This window comes from Crocodylus porosus, unplaced genomic scaffold, assembly GCF_001723895.1.
Source record: "Crocodylus porosus isolate Cpor-Errol unplaced genomic scaffold, CroPor_comp1, whole genome shotgun sequence".
NCBI lineage: Eukaryota > Metazoa > Chordata > Crocodylia > Crocodylidae > Crocodylus > Crocodylus porosus.
This window is the reverse complement of record NW_017728926.1, coordinates 12926990-12940237: the sequence shown is the minus strand read 5'-3', so window position 1 is coordinate 12940237 and position 13248 is coordinate 12926990. Positions and strand designations below refer to the sequence as shown.

Sequence of the window (13248 nt, the reverse complement as noted above, 5' to 3'; positions counted from 1 at the left end):
AGACCGTAACAATTGCATCAGGAGAAAATAACACAGGTTGCTCCTGTCTATGATATTCTGATATTATCATCAATAATTTGCTATCTAGAAAGGTATCCTCCTAAATAGAGAGGGTGACCCGAGTACTTGTCTTACTTATTCAAGCAGAGAGAACACTTATAGGACTTATAAATGCATATTTAAAAGGTAGGATTTGTGGAGTTTGGATGTACAGCATGGTGTTTGCCAATTCTCTTAGTTTGCCAGTCTGATCTGTGCCTTGTTCTATATTTTCTGCAGGTTATGCAAAAATACTAACCCAAAAAGACCTGAGTAATGTACCAAGATGGGACCACAGAAACAAAAGCAGTTTGAAATAAAGGCAACATTGGGAAACTGAAGTCACAGCTGATGTGCTGGAGGAGTTTGTGTATAAGTAAAAAGCAAAACAAAAAACCCCCTAAGATCTATTTTGCAATGCATGGATAATGCACGTCTCTGGGGAAGGAAGGAAATAGGAGGAAAGGAGGTTGCCTTGCTGCAGGGAAGTCTGCAAAGGAGTATTTATTCCAGTAAATAAAAGCGAAGGTTGAAAAAGTGGTGCAATAGAGTAGGATCAACCTGATAGGAGAGATATATAACCCCATTCTCCCCTCTCACTGCACCTTCTCTTGCACCCTTCCCATTGCCCGCTACTCTTTGCCTTATGCCTGAATTGACCACACAAGAACTACAGGATCCCTAAGTAACATGACAGTCTCATGCCACAGAATACACAAGACGCACAGAACCCCCAGCCATTCCCTCTATTCAGTGATTTGAAGGTGCAACACTCTCTGCACCTTGCCCACCCATGGCACTCTGTATGCAAGCAACCTTGCAGAGAATGCTGTCCAAAGAGCAAGCCGCTAGCAGTAGCAAACTACGTGAAAGCCACTTGGAAATAGAGGTAGGCTTTTAGAGACTGATGGCAATTCCCAATGCACTTAGACCCTTTCAAGGTGAATAAAGCCCATAGCACTTACATCTCCTTGACACCCCATCAATCTCCAGTGAGGAGGAGTTTCATGAGTATACCCAGAGAAGAAAAAAGCCTGTGCTTGTTTTCTTGCTACAATTTCCTCCTATCCCCAAGGGACTAGGACAAAGATATAAATTCACCTGCTCCACCTTGAGCTAGGAACTCTCCACTGAAAGTGAACTGGGAAGGTTGATGGTCACCTCCACCCCAATCCCATTAATCAAAGGAGCTCGGCTGCTCCAGAAAGCAAACACCGGATGACTGGTCAATCATCGCAACCAGGAGTATCTAGTTGTTGCTTCTAGAAACCAGGAGACTAAGGAAGGTCAGAAAGGCCAGATCCTCACCTGCCTCTGCAAATAAGGTAGAGGAAGTGGTCTAAGAACAACGAGAACTCAGAACAGCGAACACTTCTGTGACTTTTTAGAGTACAAATTCCATTATGCTGAAGGGCCAAGATGGGGAAGCCATTAGGACTTGAGCCATTTCCTGCTCCGTCTCATCTTTCCTAGCTCTATAGTGGGAAGGGGGGGAAAAAAGTTGCACATACGCTGTTTGATTTTGTATACAAAAGCAATCATATTTGATAGAAGATAAAGACCTTAAGTCTGTTATAGAGGAAAGGTAATTTAATTTTTTCTTAGAACAGTAACATCAGGAATAAGTATTCTGATTTTCTTTAAATAGAATCAGTTGGACCTCAACCATCAGACTGGCTGGTGTTCCTAGCAAGTCTGAATGGTTGCAGCTGCAATCATTCAACAGTGGGAAATCCAAGAGACTGCAAAATATGCTTTGTGACACAGCTTTTATTCTCCCTGTTCGTGAGAGAAGCCAGTCACTGTAGCTAAGAGAAGTTTGGGGGATGCCAGGCCAGCTGCAGAAGAGAAGATATGGGGAGATGAGAATAAGTAAAGAACAAGACAAACTGTCTACAAAGATGAGGAGTTTAATAGAAAAAGGTAACAAATGCTGTAAAACTCCTCCCTGCCCCAATCCACAGCATCTGGATTCAGGTGCATGTCACTGATTCATAGTGCAAGAGGTTTTGATTGTACAATACAAACACTTCATCTTTCCCTTCTCCCACATAAGGGAGCTGCAATCACAGGTCAAAAGTGGACAAAGCCAGCATAAAGCCTAAAGCAGCTCAAGGCACTTTTCTCTGAAGAACAGGGAGATCGACTCAAAGGCTGCAGCTACTAGCCTAGCCCAGAATTATCCCACAGGCTTTGTCAACTGCCTGAAATGTTCTGGATCTGGAACCCAACAGTCCTGCTCTGAGCAGAAAGGGAGCAAAGCCTCCATTTCATAGTAACATGGGAGTTAATCAACTGCACTTCCCAGGACACATGCAATCAAGAGCAGTTGAACAGAGAATCAAATCAGAGCAGCCATGGCCATGTGCAGGGTGTCCTCAGGCTTGCTGGAGACAATCCTGACTTATAGGAGAGACCTCCAAGCCTGGGCTTCACTTGGTCATGAAGAAGAACGCTTTCCGAAGGTAGTGATAGCAGCCTGGCATCTGCTTGTATTTTTCTTTAGCAGACACTTCATTCGCCACCTGGGAAAGACAGGAAGGAAAAATCAAGAGGTTGGCTTGTTTGCTGATCAAGCACTGCTTAAGGCCTTATTGAGGACTGAATGCAGGGGCAGCAAGCAGAACTGTACACAGTAAGAGAGAGATGACGACTCAGATGTGGACTGCAGGAGTCAGTAGGCTGCTTCTAGAACTGAGCACCTCTTCCCCTGCCTCCTCACTCTCCGCACCAGATGCTCACTTCTGGAGGCCACCTTCAGAGCTGACCTTCCTGTCCCCCTTCCCTCTCACCAAGCTTATGCAACAAGTACTTTGTCTGAATCAGAAATAACTTCTCCTGTGCTCAGGAGAGCTTAGTCATTTCCTTTGCGTCAACACTGGCATGCAGATTTGTTAAAAATAGAAAGCTCTGTTGTGCCATTTATGGGGAGTGAAAGTTCTCTCATTCAGAAGCATGAATGATATGAGCCCCCTTTCTTTGGGTGTTCTCCGAGGAGCCCCTCTTACTTCCACAAGAAGCTTCCATTGGCATTGAATTACTTCACAACATTCCCCTTTCCACAAAAAACTGGGTCCTTCATTTTAGAAAGCAGGATCGTGCATGACACCAATTACACCAATGGGTGTTTTTTGGTACCAGCTTTCAAAGGGGAGGGGAAGGAGGCCGAGGAGAATGTAGGAACAATTCCTAAGGCACTTTAGAATGTGCTTCATTACCATAACTCCAAAGACATCAGCAATTTGTCATACTGGAATTGCATATGCCTAGTTTCAGAAGGGAAAAAAATACAATTGGAGCTGCAAGCGTATGCAGAGTACACAACACCAGGTACGCTACTGATCTTTGTCGGACAGCACAGAGCAAAAACCCAGATAGCGACACATCTGACAGCAACCCAAATGGATTTTTGTGCTATCCCACCGCACTGCACCAGAGATGCAGCAAAAGAGGGAGTTATTTCCAAGAACCTCTGCATTCCCAACACTGACTACAGAGCGAAGCTTAGCGTTTCATTAGCACGTACACTTATATCTCACGCTGCTAGTTAAGATGTGATTACATTACTCAAGATAAAAGGTAGTGTTAAAGGCGAACATCTGGTGCAGTTTTCCAGATAGCTGACATTCTTAAAGACTAAACAAAATGTCACCGCAGCAGCAGAGTGTGTAAAATTAAAGAGGTAGTTGAAGATCACTCAACATTATCAGCGGAGCAAGTCTTCCTTAGCATAATTTCCTTAATATAATAGCAATACACTTATCATTCTGCCTGTAGCTGCTTGCTCCAACTCATTGGTGCTTTTGGTATCACAGGGATGGGTAATATTTTGGCCACTGGCAGGATTATAGGCCCTTAAGCAAAGATTAAAGCTGACAGTTTTTCAAGGGAAACTAGCAGTGTCTAAAGAAACCTTGCTGGGACCTGATGAAGCGAGAGGGTATTCTTCATGTTCTGAAAATCAAGCCCCTTTAAGGCACTATCCACTGGGCAAGTAAAAACTGAAGCTCTCTAAATCAACAGTCACTTTGGAAATTTAGGCCTTAACAGGTAAACTAAGTTCAAAGACTGAGTAACTGAAGCACTAAATCATACAAAAGGAACACTTACCCTCAACAACAGCTTCTGCAGATCTTCAGAATCAGCATATTGCTCAAGTATTCTATCCAGGGTTTCCACAAACCAGCTGCCACTGTTGCGATCCCTCCAGGAGACAAATCCTTTGGAAAGAATATAAAAACGTTTCTCTCTCAGTCCAGCAAGGGAAGTCTCCTTGGTATGATATTTCCACTCTCTGGAGAAGTTTCTCTAAACCCAGGCTTGGGAGTCCTTTGTTTTGTGGATGAGTGGGGCCTATATTACTGACTGACTTGGAGCAAGTCAAAACCTTCATGCAGCCTCAGCTACTTACATGTGTGACATGAGGATAACAACTCTTCAGACAGTGGCCTCTCATATATTGTCTGTAAAGGACTATGAGATTCTCCACTGAAAGTATGGAGCACCGTCAAGCACCGAAAGAAATCTTCATGGAATGAAAATAAAAATGCTCCAATGTTCATACTGTCTAGTTCATGCAGGACTATTTTCACCTGTAGCTCAAGAGTTCATTATGAATGGGGAACCCATAACCCTTCACATTTTCTAGATGGAGAAACTGAGGTAGGAGGAAGTGACAACTCCAAAACCTCCATTAAGGTAACAGCCAAGCCAGGAACAGAAGCCAAGTGTTATTGTCATCCATTGCTCTATTCACTTGGCATCACTGCCTCCCTCATGAAAACTCACCTGGAAACGTTGAATAGGACACCAAGATGTCACTGGCCGTGGGTAAACTGGCAACTGCATCTGGCTCATCCAAGTTCCCCGAGGAGGGCTTAAGGGGAGATGCATCTGACTCTAGAGAAGCTCCATAACCTTGGTTTCCAGATGAGTCGGAATCCAATTGAAATCCATAATCCCTTTCCTCTGCCAGATGCAACCAGGAAACCCTTCTCAGTTACAAGCACAAGTAATAAGAAGTGGATTCCCACCTTCCCCATCCATAAGTCTAGTCCTTCTGATATAAGAGGTACTGTTCTTTTCTCCTTTGCTGTGTTAGCCGACTTGGAAACATCTGCAATTTGTGCAAGTACAATTCGAGTTCATTCTTACCAACCAAAACCTTTCCGCCACACAGGGAGAATTGAAACAGTCCACTCTGCTAGAGTACATACAGCAGCTGAGACCCTTTCACTTCCTTCCCACAGCCCTTCTCAATTAACCAAGCCAGTTTCAGTGCAGTGAAATGCATGTCCTGGTCTGACTCGGCTGCTAACAGCTTGGTCTTTAGAAATTTCACTCTGGCCTATTGGCATTGCCCTCAGCAATAAGAATATGTAATAAAGAGCAAGAGAAGACAACTCAAGGATAGGAAATAGGAAAGAAAACAATTATATGAGAAATACCAGCACATGAACAAATAGCAACACAACTGTTTCTCCCACTAAACAATCCCTCTATGACAGAGTACTAGAGAAGCTAGAGCAGATATTCACCTCCACCACAGGCCTGAATGATGAAGAGTTTGGGTTTGCCCCTCAAACTCCAGCAATTCAATCCATTGAAGTAGTTCACAATCTCTTCAATTGGAATGCTTTTCCCATCTGTCCCACAAACTTCTCCAGGAAACTGAATATGGCTGCGCTGAAAGAACAAAAGCCAACAGCCAATAACTCAAAAGAAAAGGTAAATGTAATCAGCCCTCCCAGCTTGCCTTGCATGCAACCACCCTTGTGTGCAGATCTCAAAATGCACCTGAGTTTGCTGCTATCTAGAAGGACTTGGAAAGCAAGAGGAGGAGAGAGAACAGCAGCCAGTATCAGTCTGGAAATATTCTAAATTCCAGACACCCAGGATCCTCCTTATCTGACCCATGTCCTAGGTCTCCCTGAGGTTCATGGGGTCTTATTTCCCTCCTGCCCCACAAGCTGATTAGATTGCATTCCTCACAGTCACCCTAAATTCTCCCCTTCCTGTAATTCCATCTCATTACTTCTAGCTAGATGCCACTGCAGTACAAGTGTTCACTGTTGCAAATAATTACATGCCCACCTCACTGGTCAATGGGTGGTGAAGCTAGGGAAGACCTGAAAGGTCACGTAGTCCTTTCAGCACAGGGCTGTTCCACCCAGAGCACTGTGTAGTGCCAGGCTCCCTTTACTGCTGCATCCAGAATTTATTCTCAACATGCACCCTGGTCCCCAAAAGCTTGCATCAGAGTTAAAAAGTACACAGGACGCTCCGAAAGGCGAGACAGGATCAGAGCCACCTTAAGAAAGCAAAAGGGCACCCAGATAAGACATCTCGTTGCAACGTTACAGTAGAAAGCAACCATCAAGGGATTCCTACAAACATGACAGCAGATCAGATTCCCCGCTGATCTCTTCTATTGGTTCAATGGCACTGTTGCTACATCCATCATCAATCTTCCTGCCACTGCCACTCACGTATCCTGAAGTTTACAAGGAAAAGGCCCCACTGGCTTTGCCCACAAGATATTAGGGCATGAGGGAGACAAACACTCACAATGAAGAGATGTTGGGATCTCAGGAACCAACACATGCTTCAGAAGTCTACCATGCAACCATAGCAAAGGGAAAGTGAAGGAGGGCTTGGATCGTACCTGACGGCCATGGGACAGGATCACAACCAGGCAGCAGTCCATAGCGCTGTGGTCCTTCTTGGCCAGCTCCGACAGCTCCCACCTCATTTTCTATGCACATAGCAGTTTCTTATTAAAGTGTATACATCTCCAATTTAGTTAGTCTATAAGGTGCAACCATATCCTGCCTTCTGTCTGACTTCACAGTAACAGAGCTGACTATTTCTCTTAATACACACTGGCTAACCTCAAAGTGACAAGTTTCCGTTTTTCGGCTGGCAGATTAGCAATAATCCCATCAGTCTGACCCCTCAAAGCAGTTTCACATCCAACGCTATGCTGCTGAAAGAACCGGGACTGCACTTCTGGAAAAGGAGGTCCGCCTTAAATACATCCACGAGCCCAGAAAAGGTCCCTCTCACAGTCCACAGTGACAGGGGGACAATGTTTGTAAAGAGGCGAGTAAGCTTTACTCTCCTATGGCCTGTCCAGCCTAGTCCCCATTTTTGCATGGTCACATGTCCACTGGGAACTGGGCTGAGATCTAATCTGCTTGTGTCACATGGGACACTGAAATCCCCATCAGGCAGGAACAGTTTCTGGGTGACTGAAATAGACTTTCATGTAACATTTGCTGCTTTAACAAATAAAGGAGATTTCCCCTGAATAGCATCCTTTTAAAAAAGGCATCAATCTCTGCATATGCTCCCAAACACAGCATCAAGTCTGTATAGCCTACACAGGCTGAAATGCACTGCTTTTGGTTTTAGGAAAATAAGACAAGCCTGCTTTATCTTAAATGGAAGCTCCAGGGGATTGACTGTCCTGCTTAAAAATCAAACAATACACGAGTCAAGCGCAAACAGAAGATGCATCCCTTGGGTACCCTGATAAAAAAGATGAAGTCAAACATATCAAATAAAAGCAACATCAGAAGACTGCTTATAAATTATGTTCAGGAATGAAACCCAACCCAGAGGGACTAAAACACGTGAGTGCTTTTTTTGCTGTAATGTGAAGATGAGGATTGGAAAGTAATCTTTTGATGAGCTTGTTGAGCACTGCAGTTTGGGCTTTTTGACAGGCTCTTGACTTCAGTGCACAAACTGTTCCATTCTACTGATGTTTTGAGGCACTGATTTCTCAGCAAGGGTTAGCCGGAAGATGCTCCTTTTACCTTAGCTGTGAGATCTTGTCGGGTCAGGACTTCAAAGTGGAACAATGAGAAGCGCCTCTTCAGTTTCTCGTAGTCTAGGTTGGAGCCCTGTCGAAGAGACAGGCCAGACTCACGGCTGAAATGGACGTTGTTGATGATGAAGCAGTATCCACATGGGCGTGACTTCAGAACATAAACCTAGTGCACACAGACCCACAAGCAATGGTCAAGCAGAGAGACAAAATGAAACAGACCCACAAGCAATGGTCAAGCAGAGAGACAAAATGAACACCTCCCCCCCCCCCAAACTCAGGGCAGCCTCTGGCTAACCTGGCAGGATGCAGCCCAGAACTGAACATGTAGCTCATATGATTTCTCCTATGAACTCAATTTACTCCTTGCCTAGGATTAGGGATGGATAATGGGACCCACTTCCATATAGGAGTTAATAGGGACAGGGGGGGAAATGCAGCCCAGCCTAACTGAATAGGAATCACACCTGGCAAAAGACAGGTGCCTTCCCCTACACAACAACTCAACAGATAGAGCATGAAATAAGGAAGCTTCAAACGTCTCTGAATAGATATTGATAGCAAACCTATTATGCAGACAGATAGAGCCCAAAGACCCAACTACAAAAAGAAAACATCAGGAGGCCCAGCCAGTACTTACAAAAATCCCTCACGCACTCAGATGCACTTTATTTAGGTTTTCCTGTGCAAATATTCCATTGACTTTAATGTGACTACTCAAATGCTTGCAAGACCAGGGTCTTTATTCACATGGCTAAGTGGCCAAGTTAATTTACCTAAAAATAAATTTGAGCTACATTTTCTGGAAGGCGAATCCAAAACACACCTGTCTGCATTTGTGAACTTTGTTCTTTGTTATTAGCATGTTTTGGTTTTGTAACTATAATGTTGAAATATACCAATAAGAAAAATAGCACTATAATTGCAAAACCAAAATAACAACAACAATAGAAAGAGCACTTGGCAAGTGCTGCACTAGATAATTATTAGTTGTCTCAATCATAATTGCTTAAGGAATAATATTTGGGTGCATGTTATTGTTTATACTTATAGGATAGCTAATGCAATATAGAAGAAGGAATGGGATGTTTAATTCTGTGCCAAACTGAACCAAACTGGGCATGTCAGGACAGTAAGGACTTGTCACAGGACTTGTCCAGGTAACTGGGTCAGATACCTGGACTCCAAACTGTAAATAAGTTCACTGGAATTTACCAGTCCCAGGGAAAATGTTCAGATGCCTCTCAAACTACTAACGCTGACCAGGTGTGGACTTAGTCTACACTAAAAAAGTTCTGCCAACGTGACTATGATAAAGTAAAAGCATGTAAAAAGGAAAAATCATATCCTTAACTGGTCAAGCTATGCTAGCAAAAGTCTTAGTATGGATAGTTATAACAGCAAGAGAGCTTTCATCAGCATGAATTATTCTGGCTTGGGAAACTGGTATAAGCTAAGAGACACAACTGGATTTTTTTTTGCCAGCACAAGCTACATTTCCACAAGAAGGGTTTGATGGTATAGCTACACTAGCAAACCTATTCCCGTGTAGCAAAGCCTTGCAAAGGTAGCTGGTCCCCTCCAAATGCAAAAAGGTTCGCCACTGGCTTTACAGAAGTAACCAAGCGTGTCAGGCACCTGCCCCCTATTGTTTTCAAAGCACCAAAGGACTGAATATGCCAGAAGGCACCTAGTATTAATCTTCAGGCACCTCAATACCTTTGTAGTTTAGGATTCGATTGGGAATATCTCTTACTGGACCATCTTCACAGTGGAGAGAGATGTTAGGTGAGCTTTGGGGTCAGCTCCCTCTGCTAACTGTTAAAGGTATTTGAGCACTTTGCTACCACTGGAATCCACTGGAGCTATGCTCTTAAATCCCCTTAATCTGGACCAAAGCCCTTTGGATTGTCAATGAGCCTTAGGCTTAGAAATGCCCGATTCCCTTTTGAAAATAGGGCCTTCAGGTGGATGTGACAGGAGCTGGCACTGGACAGCTCAGAGAGGACACAAGAAACAGATGCAAAGAAAAAGGACACTGACCATATCTGAGTTCCGTCTGAACCTGTCTGCAGCAGGACCTGCAACACACACAGACCTGATATTCAGCTCCAAGCAAGCACTTGCAGCTCATTAGCAAGAGGCTTAGATTTAGCTTCAAAGCATTAATACCAATACAAACATTGGCTCACATTTGTTCCACTGCATCTTAAAATCAATAATTCCATGGCATGGTATCTATGTGTCTTTCTGATGAGATCCCTTCTGTTAATTAGGTCTTTCCCTGTTGGAGCCAACATGAGAAAGCCTTTGTTTTAACCACCTTTTATTCTTCTCTAGCTGTTTCGAGCATGTAGGAAGATCCCAAGACAACAGCTCATGATGTGTACCAACACTATGGCTTGAAGAGGAGACATGCAGGTACAAGCTTCTCAGGGAAAAGCATCAGATTTGCTGTCCCTTCACTGCACACAGGGGAAAAATAATCACTGCTCAGCAGCGATGCCTGGGCAGCAAGGTGCAGGGAAGTCCAGCATGTGTAGAGAAAGCTACAGGGAAAGTGGAGCAAAAGGTGCATCTTGTATTTCTGTAATGTCTTCCAGTTATGCAATACTCATGTGCTCCAGGCACCATGGCATTCAGGGAAATTAACCCAACATGGGAAATACTGTGAGACTCCGAGAGGGATAGATGGTCAAGAGCTTCCTCAGAGAAGCAGGGGAAGAACAGAGAAATTACCAGAATTTAGGTCTTACCTACCATGAGACTGCTTACTGTGAGACACTGTACCAGGGTGGTCCAATTCTTGGCATTTCTCAGTTCTGGCTTGGACTGGCAGAGGTCTCCCACCTGAAAAGGCACAGAATATTTGAAGTACCCCTCATCCTCCAGGTTCCTGCCTGAGGTAGGTGTGTGAAGCAGACAGCAGGCTCTCTCTGGAGTTCTCGTTTGAAGCACCGCTTGTTGCAGGCAACTGAATATCTTGTTCTGCAGCCTGGGTGCTAGATATCATTTATACCCTTCCCCTGTAGGGCTCAGTCCCTGTTGTTAATGATATGGCATGAGATGAAACTAGAACAAGACTATGCAGTGAGCTGGGTGGGAATTGTGCGCCAAGCGTTTTCACTACTATTCCATTCTTCCTGGATTGTGTTTATAGACAGCAGCCTCTCCTGTGCATACCCTAAGGAAATCAAGCATCCTGAAAAGGCTAGTCCATTCAGAAGGATGCCTCTCCACTCCTTTCTTCCCTGAAACTCCATCTGACCCTTCCCTATACCCCCTCTCAGCTGAACCCAGCACCTGTCCTTCCCTTCTTAACTTCAACATGCATCTTTTTGGCCACCAATTATTCTGCAAATAGCCTTCCAAGACCATCTCCTTTCTGCAAATGCTCGTCTTTCTCTCACTGACTTCCTCCAGGCCAAATATCTTCGCAACATCTCAACTATTCTGCAAGGCACGATCTATCCATCTTAGACTAAGCAGTGACCCTGCCTTTAAGGTTTGGTGAAACAACCAGTAACACTCAGAGAGCCCTATAAAATAAGGGGCAACAAAGAGAACCTGAAAATGAAAAATAAACTGTTAATGGAACCAGCTACCCAACCGACAACACGGATATCTGAGGAAAAAAACACAAAACGGCACTGGTCCTCAAATTACAGATGTTTTGTGCATTTAGAGTTCCTTTCAGTCAAGGATCTCAGCATGTTTTAGCTTTGCCTCATATGTCTTCTGCCAGATAGATAAGCTTTATTCCCATGTTGTAGCAGAGAAAATTGTGAGCTTTATGGCTCTCCACTAGCCACTGGCCTAGGAATGGACACCAGATCTCCTGACATCTAATCCCTTCCTTAAATTAAGGCAAACAGTATCTTCCTGATGCAGGGCGAAACATGCCCTCAGACTTCAGATTTGAGGCACTATAGAGATTATATGTAAAGAACATCAATCTCAAGTTATTGGGACATGGCTGCAGATTAGAACTTTTCAGTAACACTGAACTGCACTGCCCTTTCCCAAATGATGCATGGGCTAACAATTGATTCTGGATGATAAATGGGCTATCAAATTTAACAGGCTACTAGCCGCTCTCCTGTACCACTACAGCAATAGGGTTTACAACGGCTGTATTTTGCTGCTTGTTACAGCAGTACCATGGACACTTACTTGCATCACCCTTTCCACCACGCAGTCCGATTTCAATGGGTTTTATGTCAATTGAGGACGGCTGCGGGGAAGTGCATCCTTCACTCAGGAAATCTGCCAGCTCTTTCTGTCCAGTTTCATGTAGGATGGAAACAAACGTAGGAAAAGCTTGCTTCCCTCGGGTCTCAAGGTCTATAAGTAACTGCCTGGCTTGGTCTCTTGGAGTGCCTGCTCTCTGTAGGGGAGGGGAAAAAATTTACATCTGTTAGACTAGGCGGGCCCAGAAGCCAGCATTTCCAAACAGCAGGTCAGTGCAAAAATGTAGGGAGTTTTAGCAGAATGGATCAGGAAAAGATCTCAAGCTAAAGGGATGATCAGGCAATATTAAACACACTACACTTATTTATAGACTCGTAGAAAGTGAGGGTTAGGAGGGACCTCAGGGGGTCACATCCAGTCCAACACCCTGCTCCAAGCAGGACCAGTCCCACCTACATCATCCCAGCCAAAGCTTTGTCCAGCCGGGTCTTCAAAACCTCCACCACCTCTCTGGGCCACCCAGTCCAGTACTTCACCACCCTCCTCTGTTTTTCCTACTATCCAACTGCAACCTCCCTTGCTGCAACTTGAGCCCGTTGCTCCTTCTCCTGTCACCACCCCACCCCAGCTCCATCCTCATGGCACTCACCCTGCAGGGAAAGCTAAAGGCCGCTATTAACCTCCCCCGGGCCCCGGTCTAATCTCCCGCAGCCCACCCATTTTCACCACCCTCCGATGGACTCTCTCCAATGCAGCCACATCCTTTCTGCTGCCCAAAACCGGACGCCGGCCTCCCCAGGGCGGAGCAGAGGGCCTCCGTGCTACCCCCGCTTTCATGCTACCCCCCACGCCCAGGTCCTTTCCTGGAGAGCTGCCCTTTGTCCCCGTGGGCCCCATCTGAGGCCTCTCCTTCAGGGGTGCGAGGGCAGGGGGTGCGGTGCAAAGCACAGCAGAGCAGAGGGAGGCGCCCGGCACCTGGATGTCGTCGAGCATGTCCTGGGAGAAGACACCTTCCCGCGCCAGCGGCTCCCACAGCGCCTCCAGCTGCAGGCCCCGCACCAGGCGCACGCGACCCAGCCGCAACAGCCGCCGCTGCTCGGCCTCCATTGCCCGGACGTGACGTCACCGCGCATCACCACCCATCCGGCCTCCTGCCCCCCGGCATGCCCCGCGCGCGGGCCCCCCCT

The 13248-nt window shown here is 45.4% G+C and overlaps 1 protein-coding gene across 1 annotated transcript; it reads right to left on the bottom strand.

Moving 5' to 3' along the window:
* Positions 1 to 1929: 1929 nt before the first annotated feature.
* On the bottom strand, positions 1930 to 13177 carry CASP9 (caspase 9). The gene is made up of 10 exons (XM_019541524.1): positions 13037 to 13177; positions 12044 to 12257; positions 10646 to 10720; positions 9914 to 9951; positions 7860 to 8036; positions 6704 to 6793; positions 5577 to 5724; positions 4828 to 5007; positions 4150 to 4259; positions 1930 to 2564 (listed from the first exon to the last, which is right to left on the bottom strand). Exons 1-10 carry the CDS (start codon positions 13166 to 13168, stop codon positions 2472 to 2474), a joined length of 1257 nt encoding a protein of 418 aa, XP_019397069.1. The 5' UTR covers positions 13169 to 13177; the 3' UTR covers positions 1930 to 2471.
* Positions 13178 to 13248: the final 71 nt, after the last annotated feature.

Excerpts from the sequence above, each read along its gene's own strand:
- CASP9 (XM_019541524.1), bottom strand. The coding sequence starts at position 13,168 with ATGGAGGCCGAGCAGCGGCGGCTGTTGCGGCTGGGTCGCGTGCGCCTG. Across the intron at positions 12,258-13,036 it reads ACATGCTCGACGACATCCAG|AGAGCAGGCACTCCAAGAGA; the intron begins GTGCCGGGCGCC and ends CCTCCCCTACAG. Across the intron at positions 9,952-10,645 it reads CCCTGGTACAGTGTCTCACA|GTCCTGCTGCAGACAGGTTC; the intron begins GTAAGCAGTCTC and ends TGTGTGTTGCAG.